Below are 19,659 nucleotides of genomic sequence, written 5' to 3'. Positions count from 1 at the left end.
ATGCAGAAAGTATTTCTAGGAGGAGGGGAGCAGTTAACTATGTTTGTGTTTACATGTGCTCCATTTTTAAAGACATACACACAGAAACACTCTGCATAGATACATACATACACACACAGGGAACTTTAGATCAATGGTATTATACAATATAAACAGATCTATAACTTGATTTCCCTCTCACTGTATCTGCTGGGAACATAGATTTAGTGAGAATGGCAATACTATCTGTTTGCTCCATCATTTTAGAGGCTGCATAGTATTTCATTGTGCACATAAACCACAATTAACTTTTTCAGTATAGATATATATTTTCCCCAGTTATAGAATTCTGGATTACACAGCAATAGCATCTTGTGCTATGATCCTTTTACACTTGTGTGGTGACCTCCTTGAGATAAACCCCTAGGAATGGAGTTGCAGTGTGCAAGGATGTGCCCTTTTACACAGACTCTAGACTCCTTCCTGGGCAGCTCCACTACTCAAAGATGTATTCACTATGGAACAGCTTCTGACCTCAAGGAAGAACCGCCGGGATGTCATTCCAGGCAGACCCTATTCTACAGGCACCCTCTCAATACAGGGCAGCTGTCTGTATAATCACTGTTAGAAACCAGCAAAGGTTTCAGTCATTAGAAAAGTCCACAACAGACATAATCTGCCAGTACTAGCTCTCAGCCTGACACACTGAGCTGCAGCTGACTCCTCAGTGTGAAAACCATTCCATTTCCAGGGCGGGGGGAGCAACTCTCCAGGCCTGCAGTCTAGCCGAGCCACTAAGGGTTTACTGCATCAAGAGCAAATGCAGCAGACAAAGACAGCGTCTTCTGTGCAATGTGCCTTCTGTGAAATGACTGTAATTAACTCCAAATCTTTCCCCACACTTTATTTTCGCTGGTTTGATCTGTCATTTTGCTGTTAGAACAAGCCTACTGCATACCTCAGATGTTTTCCCTTTACCTTGTCATTCCGAGCAAAAGCATGACTCCATCACCTGTCTGGGCACAGACCGAGTCTTTGTCTGGTGGTGTCAGCACGTCCTGCACACTCAGCAGCAACCTTGAAAATAACATCTGCTGCCTGCCAGGCAACGGCTGACAGCCTCTGGGATCTTCAGGGACATTGAGGGATGATGCACTTAGTCATGCACCTCTGTAAGTGCACGGAAATGTACCGAGGCACCTTTTGATTCAGAGGGAAACAAATGGAAAATGACAAACACAGAGTCAGGCCTGGGATCCCTGTTTATTCCCATCTCCAGGTAGCTCTGTAAGGAACATAAATCCAGACCCCAGGCCCCACCACTGGTGCTTGAGCTACAGAAACCACAGGCAAGTGACACTCAAAAAAGGCAGTACCCTCCTAAGCCAGTTCTTAACCATCAAGGGAGGCCCACAGAAATGCCTCTGATAACCTGAAGTTTTAAAAAGTCTAGAACTGTGTGGTCTGGCAGTGTGTGCTTCAGTTCCACAGCACGTGGGCCTTTGTCCCGTGGTGTCCCTCTGCCACGTAGAGCCTCCACACACACATGCCGAGGAAGCTGCCAACACTGTTTTGTCCCCATTCTGCTCCATCAGTGATGCCCAGCCAAGAGGTCAACAGGGAGGGTTTTCTTGTATGTCATGGTGAGGTTAGTTATTGTCTCTCAAGGTTACAGCAGGAAGAAGGAAGCCAACAGCATTTATGTCAAATTCCATTCTCTGAATGACCATATTTTGTAGTGTATTAGGAGGTAACTGCCTTCATATAAGCCCTTGCAGGATGTGTAAAATCAGAGCCTGGGGGTGAACACCACTTCATCTTTCTCGTCCGCACGTGTTGTCTGCGGCCTCTGCTCAGAACACCGTGTAGTAGTGCTCCATGGTGCTGACGATGTCACTCTGGTCCTCCAGGAGCTCCAGAACCTGCCGCAGCACAGCCTCACTCAGGCCCGAGTGGATGCTCAGGCGAGCACAGGCCAAGATGTGCAGGAAGTGGCAGCCCTTCTTGGCGTCTGTGGGAAAAAGGCAAGAGGTTGAGCTTGGACACAAGTGTCAGACACTCCTCTGCCCTCTCCCTCCACACCTCCTGAACTGGCACCTGCATTTTGACAAGATCCTCAGATGAGTTTGATGCACATTAAAGTCTCAGATGCACTGGTCTAGATTATAACAAAAACAAAAACAAAAAAACCTCTTCTTAGGCCCCATATGTCATCACAGCAACACAGACCTGCTGCTCAGGGACTCTGACATTCAACTTTGAAGGATTCCCAATAAATGACTTTATATCCACAACCTAATGGATTTTTAGTGTTTGATAAGCTTTTTTCTCTAGTGCAATTACACATGTAAGTGCACATATTCAGTGCTAAACCTCTAGCTACCCCGGTGGGCGCCCCCCTGAGATGCAAGCAGAGCTGGTTTGCTGCGTCCCCTGTATTCCTTCCCGTAGTCCTGATTTGATGAGGCTGCCATGGTGAGAAGGGATTCCTGCCTTTGGCCTGTTCTCATGTCTCCCTTTGTGGCCTCTAGGAAGTCTTGTCTGTGATGGTTGTGTTCTATAATAGTAACCTCTTACCCTCTGCCCCAAACTAAGACGATTTGGTATATAATGATACAAGTTCGGGTTTAGTAACCTCTTGCCCAGTTGAAATCAATTATTTAGAGCAGTGGTAAGTCAGGCTGAGGGTCGTGACCATTAGGGGATCATGAAATCAATTTTTGTGGGTTGTGATTAGCGTTCTTTTTCTTAGCAAACAGACTAAAATAGACCAGAATAGAAAATTACAGAATATATTGCATTATAATTGGATAAGGATTATTTTGTGAAACTTTATTTCATATATATATATATATATATATCTTATGCATCAGAATTATATAATTTATTGGGACATGACATAAAATGTATTTCTGAGTCAAAGTCGAACCTCATTGCTATAAACAGGCCCTTCCCAGTTTTCAGTTTAAACTCCATGGCAGGGCCAGGCATGCCCTTCCCCTGTCATATACCAGCACCTGGCACACAAAAGCTGCTCCACACAGCCACTGAATGTTGTTTTCAGATGAAAAAATAACAGGCTCCAGGAAGGTGCTCAAAGAAGCATTGCGGTGTAGGGCAAAGCATGGTTCGAGATTCGGTGTGCCTTTGTAGCCTTGGCAAGCCAGAGCATCCATAAGCCACAGTATTCCCAGCTACGGGGAGGGGACCACCTCTGAGGCTCAGACTCGGCTGCAGTGGCTAACGAAGACTTGCTGTATTCTGACCTCTAGTGGCTGCGCCCACTCACTACACTTCCTCACTGAGATTGCGGGTCTCCACATTTCCAGGCTGTTTCTTCAACACCCACTCGATAAAGGCTTCCTAAACACCTACAGTGCCTGTAGCACTCAGCAAGGGGGAGCAAGTAGAGCGTGGGAGACAGACAGCTGCCGCCGGAGTCCATCAGACCTGAATTCAAGTCCTGGCTCTACGACTGGGGCCAAGCGGCTCACAGTGATACGGTGGTTATGTGGATAAAAGACCCACGGTGGGTACTTCTCGTGGGGAACTAATATGATTCTATCATTATATCCATAACCTAAGAAGATGAACGTAACTTAGTGTCTGCTCTAAAGAAGCTTCAGGCTGGGCACGGTGGCTCCCAACTGTAGTCCTAGCTACTCTGGAGGCTAAGGCGGGAGGACTGACCAAGGCCAGGACTAGTTTGGGAAACAGCAAGACTTTGTCTTAAAAAAAAAAAAAATGAAAAAAATTATCCAGACGTGGTGGCACAGGCCTGTAGTTCCAGCTACTCGGGAGGCTGAGGCAGGATTGCTTGAGCCCAGGAGTTTAAGGCTGCAGTGAGCTATGACTGCACCACTGCACTCCAGCCTGGGCGACAGAGCGAGACCCTGTCTCTAAAAAAGAGGCAGAGGGGAAAGGAAAGGAAGGAAAAGAAAAAGGAAAAGACTCACAAGGAGGAAAAGCTGAATAGCATGGCGGGGGGGAGGGGGGCACCCTGGTGATGGAGGGTGAAGGATGCCAACCACACCAGCGCTCACAGCAGAAAGGAGGACCAGGAATTTCCGTGCCACTTGGCTTTTAACCTTAGTTTTTGTAAGGCCCAGATGCTCAGGCTCAGAGTTCTAGCCATACATGGGCCCCTAAGCAGCGATGCTAACTGCCCCTGAGGCCTTCAACTATTTCTTCATAAAGGCTGCTTGTCTGTCTAAGGGTTGTCTGGTGAGGCTGTTCAAAAGTGACCTTCCAGTCACATGGGTAACATGAACTTAGACTCTTCTCTATATGGGTAATTATTAGAAAATAGTAAAAGGAGTAAAAGCCAGCAAGCAATTCCCCAGCAGTTAGCACAATGATATCACTCAACTCTTCTGGAACAAACCCACAAGCCAAAGCACACTTTTCTGAAGTGTCTGCCTTGCAGCCAGTTATCTTAAAATGCACCTCAAAGTTATCAAAAACGATAACTGCACTTTATATTTTTCCAAGTACATTTGCATATAGCCTCATTTATTCCATGCCTCCACCAGGAACCCCAAATGCCCATGCTCTAAAGACCCAAATCATATTAAGATAAACTTCAGATATAATCCACTACTGTAACTACAAAAGGTTTGGAATTGCTTTAACAGTCTTTTAAAAAAAATTGTCATAAGTCAAAAAAACATTACACCAGTGTGAGTGGTGTCATAAGGTGTTCAGTTTCCACACAAAGCAGCAGTACTATCCAGCTCTAAGGACAGTAAGAATGAATTTGAGCTACACACATGTAAGCTTTTTAAAAAGCTAATGGTATAAAGTCATCATCTAGTGAAATGCTGCCATTTTAGAACCCACCCATCAAATGTTCATCTTCTTAGGTTTGAAATAATTTGGTCACATAGGAGAATATTCCTGTGCTTAGAAAATAAAAGCTGAAGTTTTTAGTGACTCTAGCTAAAATCTGTTTTCTGTACTCACTTTTCAATTTTTCTATAGGTTGGATCATTTTCAAAATAAAAAGCTGGGGATAAAAAGACATCTTCAATGTGGAACTCTTTCTTTTTGGGTAATTTGACATTGTTGCACCAATATTTAAAGCCAAACTCCAGGTTTTTTTTAACTTTAGCCCAACAATAACAGCAAAATCCACACACAGATTCTATCTGAAACGCCCTCCTTCCAGGGCAATGTTAAATAGAGAGTGAGGCTTCCAGACTCCAGGCTAGAGAGTAAGGGCTATTACCTGTGCCATCAGGAGACAGAACTTTGTTTTTATTTAACCCTTTTTTGGGTAGCCCTAACTACATGCATAAACAATTCATTTACTTCTCCAACAACCCATCATGTAGATACTATTATTCATTATCCCCATTTTGCATAAAAAGAACCTGAGGCACAGACTTGCCCAAAGTTACATAGCTGCAAAGTGGCAGAGCTGGGATTCAAACCCAGGTAAGGAGGCCCCAGAGCCCAGCTCCTCACAAGGCCACACTGCCCATCTTTAGACAACCCATATCAATCCTTCCGGGACCCAGACTGGGCTTGATGTTCATAGTTCTTTCATTATTGTAGGTTTAGCCTTTGCTGAGACACTCATAAATGACTAAAGATTTCAAGTCCTTCTACAAGGAAACACTCAATGCTATATTTTGTATGAAAGGTTAGAAACAAACTAAAGGCCCAGCAGGAATGGTTAGATCAAGGGTCTATCTACACATATAATGGGATACGGTACAGCTATTAAAGAGACTGGGGCACTTTTACATGTACTGTTGCCAAATGACCTCCAGAAGCCGATGTTACACCAAAAATACAAGATGTGGGACAATGTGTATTGTTTGTTAACCTTTACTTATGTTTTCTCAAGAGGATAAACTATACAAATATGTTTGTGAGAGCACATGACATCTCTAGAAGGATATGCAAGAAACTAGTAACAACCACTGCCTTTGCAGAAGGGAATACGGAGGCGGGGGTGCAGTGCTGGGAGGGAGTCTGACTTTTTTGTGTGCACTTTTGCATTGTTTGATTTTTTTTTTTTTTTTTGAGACAGAGTCTCGCTCTGTGGCCTAGGCTAGAGTGCTGTGGCATCAGCCTAGCTCACAGCAACCTCAAACTCCTGGGCTTAAGCAATCCTTCTGCCTCAGCCTCCCGAGTAGGTGGGACTATAGGCATGTACCACCATGCCTGGCTAATTTTTTTCTACATATATTTTTAGCTGTCCAGATAATTTCTTTCTATTTTCAGTAGAGATGGGGTCTCACTCTTGTTCAGGCTGGTCTCGAACTCCTGACCTCGAGCGATCCTCCCACCTCGGCTTCCCAGAGTGCTAGGATTATAGGCATGAGCCACAGCGCCCAGTGTGTTAGATATTTTTATGATGTGCACACATGATTATTCAGAATAACCGGTAAGGCTATATGTTATGGTATTATGAAGAGGAACAGTAACAGCAGATTCTAGGACAGTGCCTATGAGGTTTTTCATCAGCATTCTTAGTTACTCAGGCTCCAGAATTCAGCTCGTGGGAGTTGGTTAGTGGCAGGTGATTGGCTTGTGGCATTCTGAGGCTGGCTGGTAGAGTCTGTCCGCCCTGACACTTACTGAAGCAGGAGCTGGCCTGTGGGTGGACGCAAAACCTGCCATTCTTAGAGCCCCTCTGGGCACCTAGGTTGTTAGGTCCTCCTAAGAAATAAGCGTGAATTCTTTTCATTTGCTTCACCAGCCCTAGGCTTAAATCTATTCCATTCCGAATTCCAGATCAAAATAAGCATCTGGGCCAGTGCGCTGGCTCACGTCTATAATCCTAGCACTCTGGGAGGCTGAGGTGGGAGGATTGCTTGGGGCCAAGAGTTGGAGACCAGCCTGAGCAAGAGTGAGACCTTGTCTCTACAAAAATAGAAAAATCAGCTGGGCATCGTGGCATGTGCCTACAGTCCAAGATACTCAGGAGGCTGAGGCAGGAGGATAGCTTGAGCCCAGGAGTTCGAGGTTGCAGTGAGCTACGATGATGCCACTGCACTCTAGCCCAGGCAACAAAGTGAGATTGCCTCAAAGAAAAACAGAAAAAAAAAGCATCTGGCCAGGGGGCCTGGGACTAGGATGAGTACAAGGATATTATCTTGGGAACATCTTCTCATCCCTTCTTAGCTGAACAATCCCACATTGCACTGCTCTCAAAAGCTCCTTCGACTGTGGATAGACAGGGTTTTCCCTCAATTAAAGGATACTTGTTGTTCTGAATGAAGTGAACAGAGTTCATTCACTTGCATTAAAAGAATAGATTCCTTTGAGTTTATTTTAAGATGTGTTGTCATACCACTCTGGGATCTGACCTCATTGGTTCTTAAAGGCCAAACAGGGCTGCATACCATAAACACCAGGGCTGGTGACCTGGCCCAGCTCCACCCACTGACTCAGTTGGGCGCAAGCCCAGGCTCAGGGATGTATGGGCTGAAAGAACTGGAGGTGGACTTCTCTGCAGACCAGGGGACCTGGAGTCATTAGCAAACCTTTCCAACACTTGTTATTAACATATGTTTGCAAATAGTAGACTTTGAAAAGTCATCTTTAAGACTGATCAGTTTACATGGGATTTAAAGATAGAACTAATGCTTTCTTCTCTTTCTAACTAGTGTGAAAATGGTAATGTTCATTGTCAGATGAGCTACAGTTTGAGTGTCTAACCACTAGGGGCTGAACTAACTCCACTAAAACCATTTTCTAAACCATTTCTTTTGCAAATTGTTTCCAAGATGAATGAATCATATCACCCATAAACTGTAATGTCTAAACCCATTCCTTCCAACACTCAAAGGCTTTCAAGTTCAGAGAGAGGGAAATGTCAGGTTCATGTTCAAAGAATAAAGGGCAAGCATGAAATAAGAAATCACACAAATTAGAGAGAACATAAGAACGAGAAAGATATCAAAAAGTCCTGGAGTGGCGGCTTACTTCACCGTATCAGAGTCATCTGGGGAGCTTACCTGTCCACCCCTCCCCATCCCCTACAGAATCAGAGTCCCCAGGGTGGGAGGTGGGCTTGTTTAAACGAGCTCCAAGGTTGCATCTTATGTGCAGCCAAGGTCAGAACAAGTGTGCTAACCTAACACCCACTTTAGAGAGGAGGAAACAGAGGCTCGGAGAGGGCTGGTGCCCTGACCATCCTCTCCCTAAGTCACTACTGGGAAAATCTGCAGGGCTCCTGACTCTCCCCTCAGTGCTCTCTGGGAGGAAGCATCCCCTTCCACGGCACCAGGGTGTCACCTGTACATGGTACCACTTACGGTTTGGTTTCTGGCAGTCTTCCCGAATGATCCGGTGGATCTTTTTGTGCAGGTCTTTGTCTTCTCTGGTTACCTAAATAGGAAAAATAGTTCAGAGAGAGAGTGTGTTCTTAGGTAACACAGCAGTTGTGTCATCCAGACTCCCAGATTGGCATTTAGGATAGTTTCTAAAGATTTCATAACAATCCTCCTCCCTACTCCAACAACAGGGTTTTTGATACTCGGCCTATTGTCATACCAGTTTTGTCCCCAAGCAACTCACTGCTCCTTAGTTGGCCCAGAGGACACACCCCTGGGAGTTGGTTCATTGAAGCCATAAAATAAAGAAAAGCTGGAATTATGTACTTTTAAGAAGCAATTCTCTTCTTTAAACACTTGTAACATGTTCATAAAATTTCTTTTATTTGTTATATTTTTGAGATAGGCATAAGTGATCAAAGCCTCCGATCTCTGCCCCACGACTCCTTCTTCTGGGCCCTGACACCTGTCTTGTCTTGTATCAGTTTTCTTCCTTCTCCCAACCACAAGGAAAAATAAAAGAAAAAAACTATAAGGACAAGCTAGTATGAGAATAAAACTAGCCTATCCACTGAAACAAAAGGCAGATAATAACCTAGTTTCTTTCTCAACCAGCTCAGGTAAGAGGAAAGCAGCAAATGGGTTTCACCTTCATGTTTAAGAGTAAATCTAATAACAGAGAAGAGAGAGAGAAAAAGAGAAAGGAAATAAGAGAGAGAGGGAAGAAAGTGAGAGAGAAGCATTCAAACAAACAGCTGTAAGTTTCCTCCTTAGAGACAGCCCAAGACTGCGTATGACCAGACTTACTGGAGATGCTGGTAACACCTGCCTGTTCTCCACTCACAAGGTCGTGGTGAAGATTAAGTAAGGTAAGGTGCGTGAGCTGCTGAAAGTAGGAGAACACTATACAAACACAAGTGTTGACTTTACTGTGATAACCATTTCCCTGAAGCAGGGCCTCAGGGGAAAGGAAATCTACAAGGCAATGGAGGAGTAAAGTCAGAGAAGGGGCCAAGAGACCTATTCTTGCTTGATTACCCTGTTCAGACTCACAGTGATTCACGGGAGGAAGTGCCCGGCCCGCCACACCTCGCCCTGCACTGCCGTTCCCAGGAAGGGCAGCTCCCTGCATGCCTGGGAGGAATGTGTGTCCCAGGGGCTGACTCAAGGTGAGCTGCCCCAGGAACCTCTCCAGCCTCCCAGGAGGCAACCAGCTCAACCACCCGCACCGGGCCTCCCATCCAGGTGGTATCCTCACCCTTACACAGACTGGGATACCTCTTTCACAGGTTGTTCTCGTAATATGTAAATCATAGCTTTACTTCCCAAAACTCTCTAAAATGAGGAATCACCAGGGTATATCAAAATCAGGAAATGTCCTATTAAGAAAGGCTTCCTCTCAGGAATCTTGTCTATAAATAGTGAGACTTCTGGGATACCTTGGAGTGTGGATCAGTCTCTAGAAGAATCACATGTGACTGAGGCCACATCTATCCTACCATTATCAGTGGTCCTGAGGGGACCCATTTTCAGCTTAGCTCCTCCAATATTAAAGGAACGCAGCAAGAGGCGAGCTTTTAACTCAGAAAGAATGAAGAGAACAAGCAGTTGTATTCCTGTTGGGACTAACAACTGGCACAGCCTTTAGGGAGGCCAATCAGACTGTGCTGACCAAAAGCTTAAGTGTACACACCCCTTAGTACCAGCAACTCTCCTTTTAAGAGTCAATCTTTTTTTTTTTCTTTTTTTTTTGAGACTGGGTCTCACTCTGTAGCCTGGGCTAGAGTGCAGTGGTGTCATCATAGCTCACCGCAACCTCAAACTCCTAGGCTCAAGCGATGCTCCCACCTCAGCCTCTCGAGTAGCTGGGACTACAAGTGCGTGAAACCACACCTGGCTAATTTTTTTATTTCTTTTGTAGAGGTGGGCTCTCAGTACCTTGCCTAGCTTGGTCTCAAACTCGTGGCCTCAAGCGCTCCTCCTACCTCAGACTCCCAAAGTGCTAGGATTATAGCCGTGAGCCACTGTGCCCCGTCTTAAGAGTCAATCTTACAGAAATACTGACCTAAATTCATAAAGATAGTTGTGTAAAAATAGCCCTAGCAACACTATCTGTGAAGCCAAAAGTTGGAAACATAGTAAGTGTCCATCACAAAGGAATGGCCACAAAATTGATAGCAAGTACCCATAGTATGGAATGCCAGGAGGACACTGAAAGGAATGAGGTAGATGTCTAAGTACTAATGTGGAAAGTTGCCTGTAATGTGCTATTTTGGTACCAAAAAAGTCACTGAGCATTACTTAGAGTAGCAGTTCCCAACTGTCCTGGGGACATCTGGCAGTGTCTGGACACATTTTTGGTTGTCACAACTGGGGAGCTGCTGGCATCTAGTGGGTGAAGGTCAGGGATGCTGCTAACTATCCTACGATGCACAGCACAGTGCCTGTAACAATCAATCATCTGAGGTTGAGAAATCCTGATTTAGAGTATGGTCACATTTTTTATAAAACAAAAAAGCCACAGGAGCACATTTTTATATGCGTGCATTTGTAAACATACAGATAAATGTCTAGAAGGATATATAGTTGTCCCACAGTAAATATAGGAGTTGGGTCCAGGACCACCAGCTTATACCAAAATCTGTGCATACAGCTGGCCCTGCAGAACCCGAGTATATGAAAAGTCAGCCCTCCTAATATATAGGTTTCATATGCTCGCATTTGGTTGACAGAAGTCCACATATAAGTGGTGGACCAGCACGGTTCAGACCCATGTTGTTTAAGGGTCAACTGTATTGTTAAAGGAGGTACACTGGGGAGAGATAAGGGCCAACTTTCACTTCTGACTTTATGTACCTCCTTAATAAGTTTTAAAAACAGTAAGTTGTTATTTGTAAGTAATATATTTGTCTCGAACTCCCAGCCTCAAGCAATCCTCCTCCTTTGGCCTCCCAAAGTGCTGGGATTACAGAGGTGACCCATTGCGCCCAGCCTGTAAGTAATAAATATATGTGTAATTGAAGCTATGAAGGAGAAAAATTAAGTTGAAGGTCTCTTACGTAGTACAGATTATCAAAACCACCATCTTTCTGGAAGACGAGTCCTTTTTCCTGCAGTAGCTGTATAGCATTCTTAAATATACTATGAATCGCCTTGGAAGTGATTTCCTTATTGTCCACCTGTGCAAAGAGGAAAAAAAAAAGAAGGAAAGAAATAAGTCCTGCCTAATAGCATCTGAGAACAACTCCCTAGACCAACTGGTTCATGAATTTGCCTAACAGGCTTTTTATCTGCTGAGTCAGAAAGATGCAGAAATGTACCAGCCTAGCAGGATGTATCTAGGAGTACTGAGAAGTGTGCTCTGGCAGGCCCATGCTCCTTAACTGTTCCATACTTTAGTTGTGCTTTTTTGTTTAATTCAATAATAGGTAGCGGAGAATCAAAAAGGTACTCTTGCTGTTGGACAATCTTTGACTTATTTTTTATACAGAACCAAAATACTGTATACATATTAGCCCCCTTCTCCATTAAAACTGTGGCTATATATAATCTCTTCCTAGAGACTTCAAGGATATTTACACATATTGAAATAATTTGGGGATTCTGGCACAGAGTAAGTATTAAACAGTAAGTGGAGGGCTGTGGAGGCAAACAGCTGTGCAGAGACCCACTGGGGGGGTCCCCCAGGCTGAGGGTGGAGATTGGCCCTCGAGCGAGGCAAGAACCCACCTGGAAGGGACCTCTGCTGCTGTCAGCTCTCCATCTCCTCACTTTCAATACTTCTTCCCTTCTCTAAGAGACAGATTTGCCTAGAGAGGCTAACAGGTCATCCTATTTTTTATTCCCAAGGAAGCTAGGCTATCACCTATGTCCCACCTTGGTTAACTGGACAGTGTGCTTCTCGAGTTGGGGACTTTGTACTTCATCTCTGCCACCCCCTCCCTGGCACACGTCAGGCGACCAATAAAGTATCTGTGAGGTGAGTGGAAACAAGAATCCCACTAGAGAGGCTGTATCCTTATTAGTCCACTGGTGATTTTCTATTCCTTCTCAAAACAAAGAAAATCATGAACAACAACTGTCCTTCAAGGTACAGATCCATTTTTAACAGGATAGAAATTTATCAAGATATTAAAAAGATGAGAGCTCCAAAGAAATGTGGCCAAGCTTCCCAAAAAGTGTTTGAAGGCAACGTCCTACCTCTAATGAAAGGTACTTACAAAGGCCATCTAGGGCAATATCCATCGTTGATGAAAAAGAAAGTGTGGCTGAGATTTGCCGATGACATTTCCTCAAGGTGACAAGGAAAGAACCTCCAGATGGTCTCAAATGTTGCCAATTCCATCCCTAAAGAAATCTTCTCTTTCTAGAAGAGGCCTTCCAAACAGGTGTTTTGTTAATCTAATAGATGCTGTTTCACAAACGTGCTCTCCCGGGCTAAAGACGACAGTCTAACACTCTTAATTAAATTAATAGTCTAAGGTTTTCCCTAACAGAACAAGCTGGAGAACGTGGTCATTAGGACGTCAGGGCCTAAAAACTGGCAAACATTCCAGGGTATGACAGCATCCATTTTCTGAAGGGAGAATAAGGCTGAGAAATATTTGACAACTCCCACGGGCAGAAAAACTATCTGGGCGTGTTTAAAATAAACACCTCACCTAGCAATTGTCAGTCGTATTTCTTTTTATTCACGAGGGCTTAGGGCAAAGCTGCTTTTAATTTCATACATGAGTGCTCTTTCTTAAGGGACCCTCAATCAACCTGATAGAGACTCCTTCACAAACCTCTATAACCACTTAATCTTTATAATTCTGAGAGCTATCTTCTCTGGTCAATTTAACGTAAGGATTCTAAGGGTCGGGTTTATTACATCTCTTAGCAAGACAGAAATACACTGGAAACTAATTAGAAATGATTGTGACACGATTATTCCTGTCATTAAAAATGATGGTTATCCCCAGACCAGACAGAGCCTGGTTCCTCCTTCCGGACTTCAGTAAGATCAAGTAGCAGGAAGAGAGAATGCTGGGCCTGGGAGATTAAAAACAGTTTCAGCCGTGAACAAGAAGGACTCCACAGAAATGGCTCCCTGTAAATATAAACAACATGTGAAGCTTCCTTTCCAAAAACATTTGCCTCAGCTGACCCGGGGACTTGTTTCCCTGGCCTGATTCTAAAGACCAGTCTCAAGGGTAAAGCCTCAATCGTCTCTTCCTCCCAGCAGCTTTTCCTGGACAGGGATCTGTGTCTTTCTTGTCTTTTTCAAAAGAGCAATAACAGACTTGTCAGATTTAGGAAACCGAAATTGCTCACAGACACAAACAGCCACTAGCTGAACAAGCCTTACCAAGCCTCTCCTCATCTCAGGTCAGGAACTGGGTGGATCCTGAAATATATATAGTCCTCACTCCCAAACAAACTCAACATTCATCCAGCTGTCAAAGAAACAATGGTTTTGCAAGACCTGCTTATCATGTTTCTGGATTTGCTAAGAAGGGCCAGTATGAAAAAAAAAGAAAAAAGAAAGGAGGAAACATTCAAGCCTGCTCTCTCTCTGCCTCTAAACTATAACGCCACCACAATGATTTTTTTGTTAAGCTTTCATCTGTACGACAACAGAAAGTGCCAAAGGATCTAGGGTTTCACCATCATTGTGAAGCATCTTTAGTCTCCCAGGCCTCTATTAAACCGAATTCAATTTAATGACACTGACCTCTCCAACCAGAGCAATGTGAGGGACTAATTCATAATTGATGGAAAAAAGTTTCCAAAGACAGCAAATATAGTGCCTTATTCATTTCTTTTTAAACATGCAGCACTGGGCACACACAAGTTTCTGCTCTAAGCATTTTTAAAAAGCTATCACACTAAAAGTTTTCCACAGGTCATTCTGAATGCAGGAGCCTTTTAGTCCTCAAAGAGTCCTTAAGTCTCTCTCTCTCACTTAATTATAGCTATCACAGAAGATTCTTCATGTGAAGAATGCGGTCTTCACTAAGCTTTAAATTTCCTTCCAAACATGCTGATAGAGTCATCAGAAGTCCTAGGAGGTCAATTTGGCTTTGAGCCTCCTCTAAATGATTAAGTGGGCAGGTCAATCTTGCTGTCAGCAGACAGTTGGAGAGCTGCAACTGTTTAGAAGCAACCTTGGCAAAGAATAAAGCAGCCAGTCATGACCCTTTCCACCTCGGTGTTTTCTGAAATTATATCCCTCTTCTCCCCATATGAAATCATGGGTCACTGGGCACATCAGCCTGTTGCCTAAAAGAGATAATTAAGTGCACAAACAAAACTGAGACGCAGTGGCCGTGCCTAGGAGGTCAGAAGGGTGACCTGGTATCTGTTCTAATAGAATCGCGAACAACTTATGTTACCTAGTGAGGGCATTCACAGCAGCCCTGTTGGTAATGGCAAGAGACCAGAAAACATGGGAATGGTCCAGGAATGGAGAGACTGGTTAAATACATTACGGTTCACATCACAAAAGACTGTAGTGGCAAATCCATGTACTGACAGGAAAGGATCTATAAGACGTGCTGAGCCATGAAAAGCTAGGCCTCATAGTAAACTACAGCTTGCTACCATCTGTGTAAAAAAGAAAGGGCTATAACTACTTACAGTTTATAGCTGCACAAACCATATCCAGAAGGATATTCAAGAGACTAGTAATGGTGCTTGTCTCTGGGAAAAGGAAGCAGGCGAGAAGATGCGAAGGAATCTTACTTTTAACTATATGCTTTCTGCGACCATTTGAACTTTTAAAAAACCCCACTCATTCCTTCAATCAACAAATAATTACCGAGAACCTGCTTTATGCTAGCCCTGTTCTAGGCCCTGGGTGGAGAGCAAAGAACAAGAGAGACACAGAATTTAAATTCTGGTCCAGGAGCAGGTGGGCCAACAAATAAATACTAGTGATATTACAGATACGAAAACAAGTATAAGAGTCAGAGACCAAGTGGTGATTTATCAGAGCGAATGGCCAGGGAGGGCAAGAAGGTGACACTTAAGCTGAGATCACTCCCTGGTAGGGTAAAGAAAAGAAATAAAAATAAATAAATGGTGTTACAACATCAACAAACCTAAGAACTGTAATGAAAGGGAAAGCCTAAAACCAAAGTCTCAAACAATTCTTTTTTTTGCTAGACCTCATGTTTATATAGGTCAAATAATTCTTAATTCCAAGCAATAAACAAACACCAAGCAACCAAACAAGTTCACCTACAATACTAGGGGTAAAAAATACAGAGGCAACTCTTTTTAAGAAGAATAAAAACTTACTTAAGTGTTCTTGAAATTTTACGGATAAACTAGACTGAAGACAACTTGGTCTTTATTTAAACTCCCAAAACACAATAGGTTAACCTTATTCTGAAAAAGGGAGAAAAAGTCATTAAAAACCATAGTTCAGGTTAAAGACCTTGCTGATTAATAAATCATCTTGGATGGGTAATTATCTCCTGTCATCTACTTCCCCCTCACTTGGCTTCTGCTGAGATTAAACACACATCTCAGTGAGTATTAACAGCTAAGTACTGTAAACCTTATACTATTATTATTTTGTACTTGACGATTAAGTGTAATGAGATTAAGTAAGGAGGGGGGAAAGGGCAGGTACAGCCTCATTTCAAGTTCTTAGTGGTCAGTTGTTTCTTTCCAGAATAGAAACATGTGATAGAACCATCACCTCTGTTCCCTGGCCCACCCTGTTAGTCTTAATGCCTAACTGCAGACTTGGGGCAGCGACTGGAATTCTCACGTGGGCAGGCTGCACTCACTTGGTCGGAGCCGGCGCTGTGAATCACAGGCTGATTGGCAACGGACAGCAAAGACTCCACTATCTCCAGCTCCTGCTGGTAAAAGGTCTGCACTTTGTTCTCCATGAGGAATTCTTTGGCTTTCTCACTTAGCAAACTCGTGAGACTGGTGAGGTCCAGGGCACCTGGATTGCTGCTGGGGGGAGAAAAGCCCCACAGGAAACTGTCACCTTTGTTCCTTTTTGGTGTGCAAAAAACAGGAAGTTAGGTAGAAAATGCAACACTACATTGATGCTCGTTTTTGACATAAAGAGTAATTCATACAATGAACATTGTGCAGTTATTTAAAATTATGAGGTGGAACAATAGGAACCAACAGAGCTAGCTATTCATGATAGATTGAAAAAAAAAAGTCAAGCTGCAGAATAGCATGTAAGGTATGGTCCCATTTTTGTATAAAAGCTAATGACAACCTGCAAAATATATGGGTGAATATTCACGGTTGTGTAAGCACAGATCTAAAAGAGTACACATCAGCCTAGGAACAGTGGTAACCTCTGGAGAATGGTACTAATGTGGGAGACAGGAAAATGGATAATTTTCACTTTTTATTTTACATAGGTCTATAGTTTTACTTTAATATAGTTTTTTGAATATGTAATATATTCACATGTTAAAAAACATTAAAGGGTACACAGTGAAAAGCTCTTTTATTTTCTTTCCATCCTACCTCTCAGTCCCCACCTCCAGAGAGCTGCTGTTATTGGGTGTCTCTGGCTCCTCTCAGAGTTCTATGCATATATTAGCATATAATGCATATAAATATGCGCATATTCTTGTTCCTCCTAGTCCTCCCTGGTTGGGAATGACTGGTGTAGCTTTTCTTATAGGCTTTTGGTTACGATGTGCGATGGTATAACATTTCGATCAGGATGTGCCTGGGTGCAGTTTTCTTCAGGTTTCTTGCCTTAGGGTTTGTTGAGTTTCATGGATCTGTAAGTTTATAGTTTTTACCAACTTGGGAAAATGGTATTATTTCTTCTAAGTGTGTTTCTCTGCTCCCACCTGCACTCCTTCGGTGACTCCAATTGCACACATATTTTCCTTACAACAACCCTAGAACATCTGTACTATTATCTTTGCAGATGAGGAAACTGAAGCAAACAGAGGATTAGAGCACTTGCCCAGAGCCCCACAGCAAGAAGCAGATGATTCAGGATTTGAACCCAAGCTGATTCGAGCATGTGGGCTCCCACTGCTTGGCTACGTTTTCAGCAGTGACAAGACACAGCTTACCTCATTGCCTCTTCTTTCTCTAGGGCTGGGCTGCAGAAAGGCTGGTCATAAACTTTCCTGTAGAGCGTGGGCAGCTCAAGCATCCTTGCAACTTGAACGTCCCACACTGGATCATCCACTTTATCTAACAAGCACCAGAAAAAAGAAGCCACAGAAATGACATTGAGATCAGTTCTTCCCCCTGTCCAAAGTGCTAGCAAGACAACAGTAAATGAGGCACTGGGTGGGCCTCCTTTCTCATGGGTGCTCAGGGGTTGCCAAGTGGTTCCCAGGCATCCTGCAAGAGGGAATGCAATGCCCCAAGCGCCACAGGTGTGGCCACGGCTTAGGCTGGGACTGGGAAGGCACATCAGTGTGTCATTCCTCTGTTCCTCTGGTGGACAGCCCCTGTCCTTGAGATTTCCAACTGAAAACCAGCCAGCCCAGCACAAAGGGAAGATGATGGAGGACTGCCATATAGCTGTTTTCATTTAAAATCAACAGACTCAATGGTGTTCAAGAAATTTCCATCTTTGAAGAAGATGAATACTCTGCCCTAATGGATTGACACTTAGACCTACAAAGTACTTTGGAAACTCTACTATGTTGTCCAAATAAACTTGCCAACTATATATAGTAAATGATTCATTTTCTTTCCCAATTTATAATTACTTCTCTACAAAATTAAGAAATGCTGCTTTTCTAAAGAAAGCATGTTACACAATGTTATTCCTCCCATTAAATAGAGTTAAATCTTATTTGAACTTTTTGTAAGTCTGACTTCTAGCTGAATAGGAGTTTACTAGACACACGCCCAGAATAACAACCAATGTGGCAAAAATCTTTTACACTTACAATAAGCGGTGGCATGAATTTCTCGCTCTTCCCTGTACGTGCGGATATAGCCTCTGATTCGGACAACATCCCCAATTTCTAACTTTGTTCTCTGTTCGATAGCCTCTTGTAGCTTCTTAAGTTTTGAGGCTAAGCTCTGCTCTCCTGCTGTACTTGGAGCAGCTGTAGCTGTTTAGAGCCAGAAGGAAAGAAAGTTATAACACAATCTCCTCTACCCATTTGTGACATGGTTTTAGGGTAAGACCGACACAATACATTTATTTATTCTACTTCTGATTAGTGGCTCTACTGTAGGAAATCCGCATAACCTTTGGAAGTCCTCTGCTGAGCAAACGGTATAAGCTGTAATTATTCAAGAGCAGAGTGCAGGGAACGGAGTCTGGGCGCAGGCCCTGTGGGGAGTTCCAGTGCGACTCCAGCGCCTTCTTTCTGGCCCCTGCACTGCCAGTGCAAAGGGCTCCACATAGTCCAAAGCTGAATTCTGGGCAGAGTTCAGCCAGGCATAGTGGCAATAGGTCTAAACAACCTTTCCATGCGTCCTTGAAGAGAGACTTGTCCCACCTAGGCGCTCAACATCCTAATGTCTCACCTCTCCTCTCTGTTGGGCAACTAGGCTAATCTCTGTCTCTCTCTCTCTCTCACCACACACACACACACACACACACACACACACACACACACACACACACACACACACACACACACTCTTTCTCTTACTTTCATACCACTTAAAACTATAAACTTCATGGTGACAAGAATCCAATACACATTCAATTATGAATAATTTCTATCACTGAATTTTACTTCCAAATTGTATTAAATAAGAATAGGGGCCAGGCGTGGTGGCTCACGCCTGTAAACCTAGCATTCTGGGAGGCTGAGGTGGGAGGATCGCTCAAGGTCAGGAGTTCGAGACCAGCTTGAGCATGAGCGAGACCCCATCTCTACTAAAAATAGAAAGAAATGATCTGGACAGCTAAAAATATATATAGAAAAAAATTAGCCAGGCATGGTGGCACATGCCTGTAGTTCCACCTATTCGGGAGGCTGAGGCAGAAGGATTGCTTAAGTCCAGAAGTTTGAGGTTGCTATGAGCTTGATGCCACGGCACTCTGGTCTGGGCAACAGAGCGAGACTCTGTCTCAAAAAAAAAAAAAAAAAAAAGAATAGGCACGAAGGTCTGGGTACTACAGGTGTTCTATGGACTTTACAATGTATCAGCAGGTCTAATGCTCACAACCACTTCTGTTTATTATTAACCCCATTTTAGAGGGGAGGAAGCCAAGTCATAGAGGGCAAGCAACTTGCCCAAAGTAAAACGGCTAGTTAGCGACAAGCTGGCGCTTGAACCCAGGCAGCCTCTAGCTTCAGAGCCTTCCTGTTACCCTTTATTCTCCGCTGCCAGCCCCTGGAGATACTCACATTTTCCAGGTACAGCTGGTGGGTGTAAAAGATTTTGTGTTCTGTTTTTCTGCCTAGCATAATTTTAAATATACACATGT

The 19,659-nt window shown here is 43.6% G+C and overlaps 1 protein-coding gene across 7 annotated transcripts in view; it reads right to left on the bottom strand.

Moving 5' to 3' along the window:
- Positions 1 to 1,223: 1,223 nt before the first annotated feature.
- The window catches only part of STN1 (STN1 subunit of CST complex), a 40,993-nt gene continuing 22,557 nt past the window's right edge, over positions 1,224 to 19,659 (bottom strand). For 4 of the 7 annotated variants that reach the window (XM_045568459.1, XM_045568460.1, XM_045568458.1 and 1 more), the window contains 7 exons: positions 18,158 to 18,325; positions 17,324 to 17,447; positions 16,049 to 16,223; positions 12,144 to 12,239; positions 11,327 to 11,446; positions 8,250 to 8,322; positions 1,224 to 1,990 (listed from right to left, as the gene is read on the bottom strand). In XM_045568459.1, coding sequence (XP_045424415.1) covers positions 1,833 to 1,990; positions 8,250 to 8,322; positions 11,327 to 11,446; positions 12,144 to 12,239; positions 16,049 to 16,223; positions 17,324 to 17,447; positions 18,158 to 18,325 — 914 coding nt within the window. In that variant the 3' untranslated portion in view covers positions 1,224 to 1,832. The remainder of the gene's footprint in view (positions 1,991 to 8,249; positions 8,323 to 11,326; positions 11,447 to 12,143; positions 12,240 to 16,048; positions 16,224 to 17,323; positions 17,448 to 18,157; positions 18,326 to 19,659) is intronic. The other 3 variants (XM_045568461.1, XM_045568464.1, XM_045568462.1) reach the window with 3 other exon arrangements.

The sequence above is a fragment of the Lemur catta genome, chromosome 14, assembly GCF_020740605.2.
Source record: "Lemur catta isolate mLemCat1 chromosome 14, mLemCat1.pri, whole genome shotgun sequence".
NCBI classification, from domain to species: domain Eukaryota; kingdom Metazoa; phylum Chordata; class Mammalia; order Primates; family Lemuridae; genus Lemur; species Lemur catta.
This window is presented reverse-complemented; position numbering and strand designations above follow the sequence as displayed.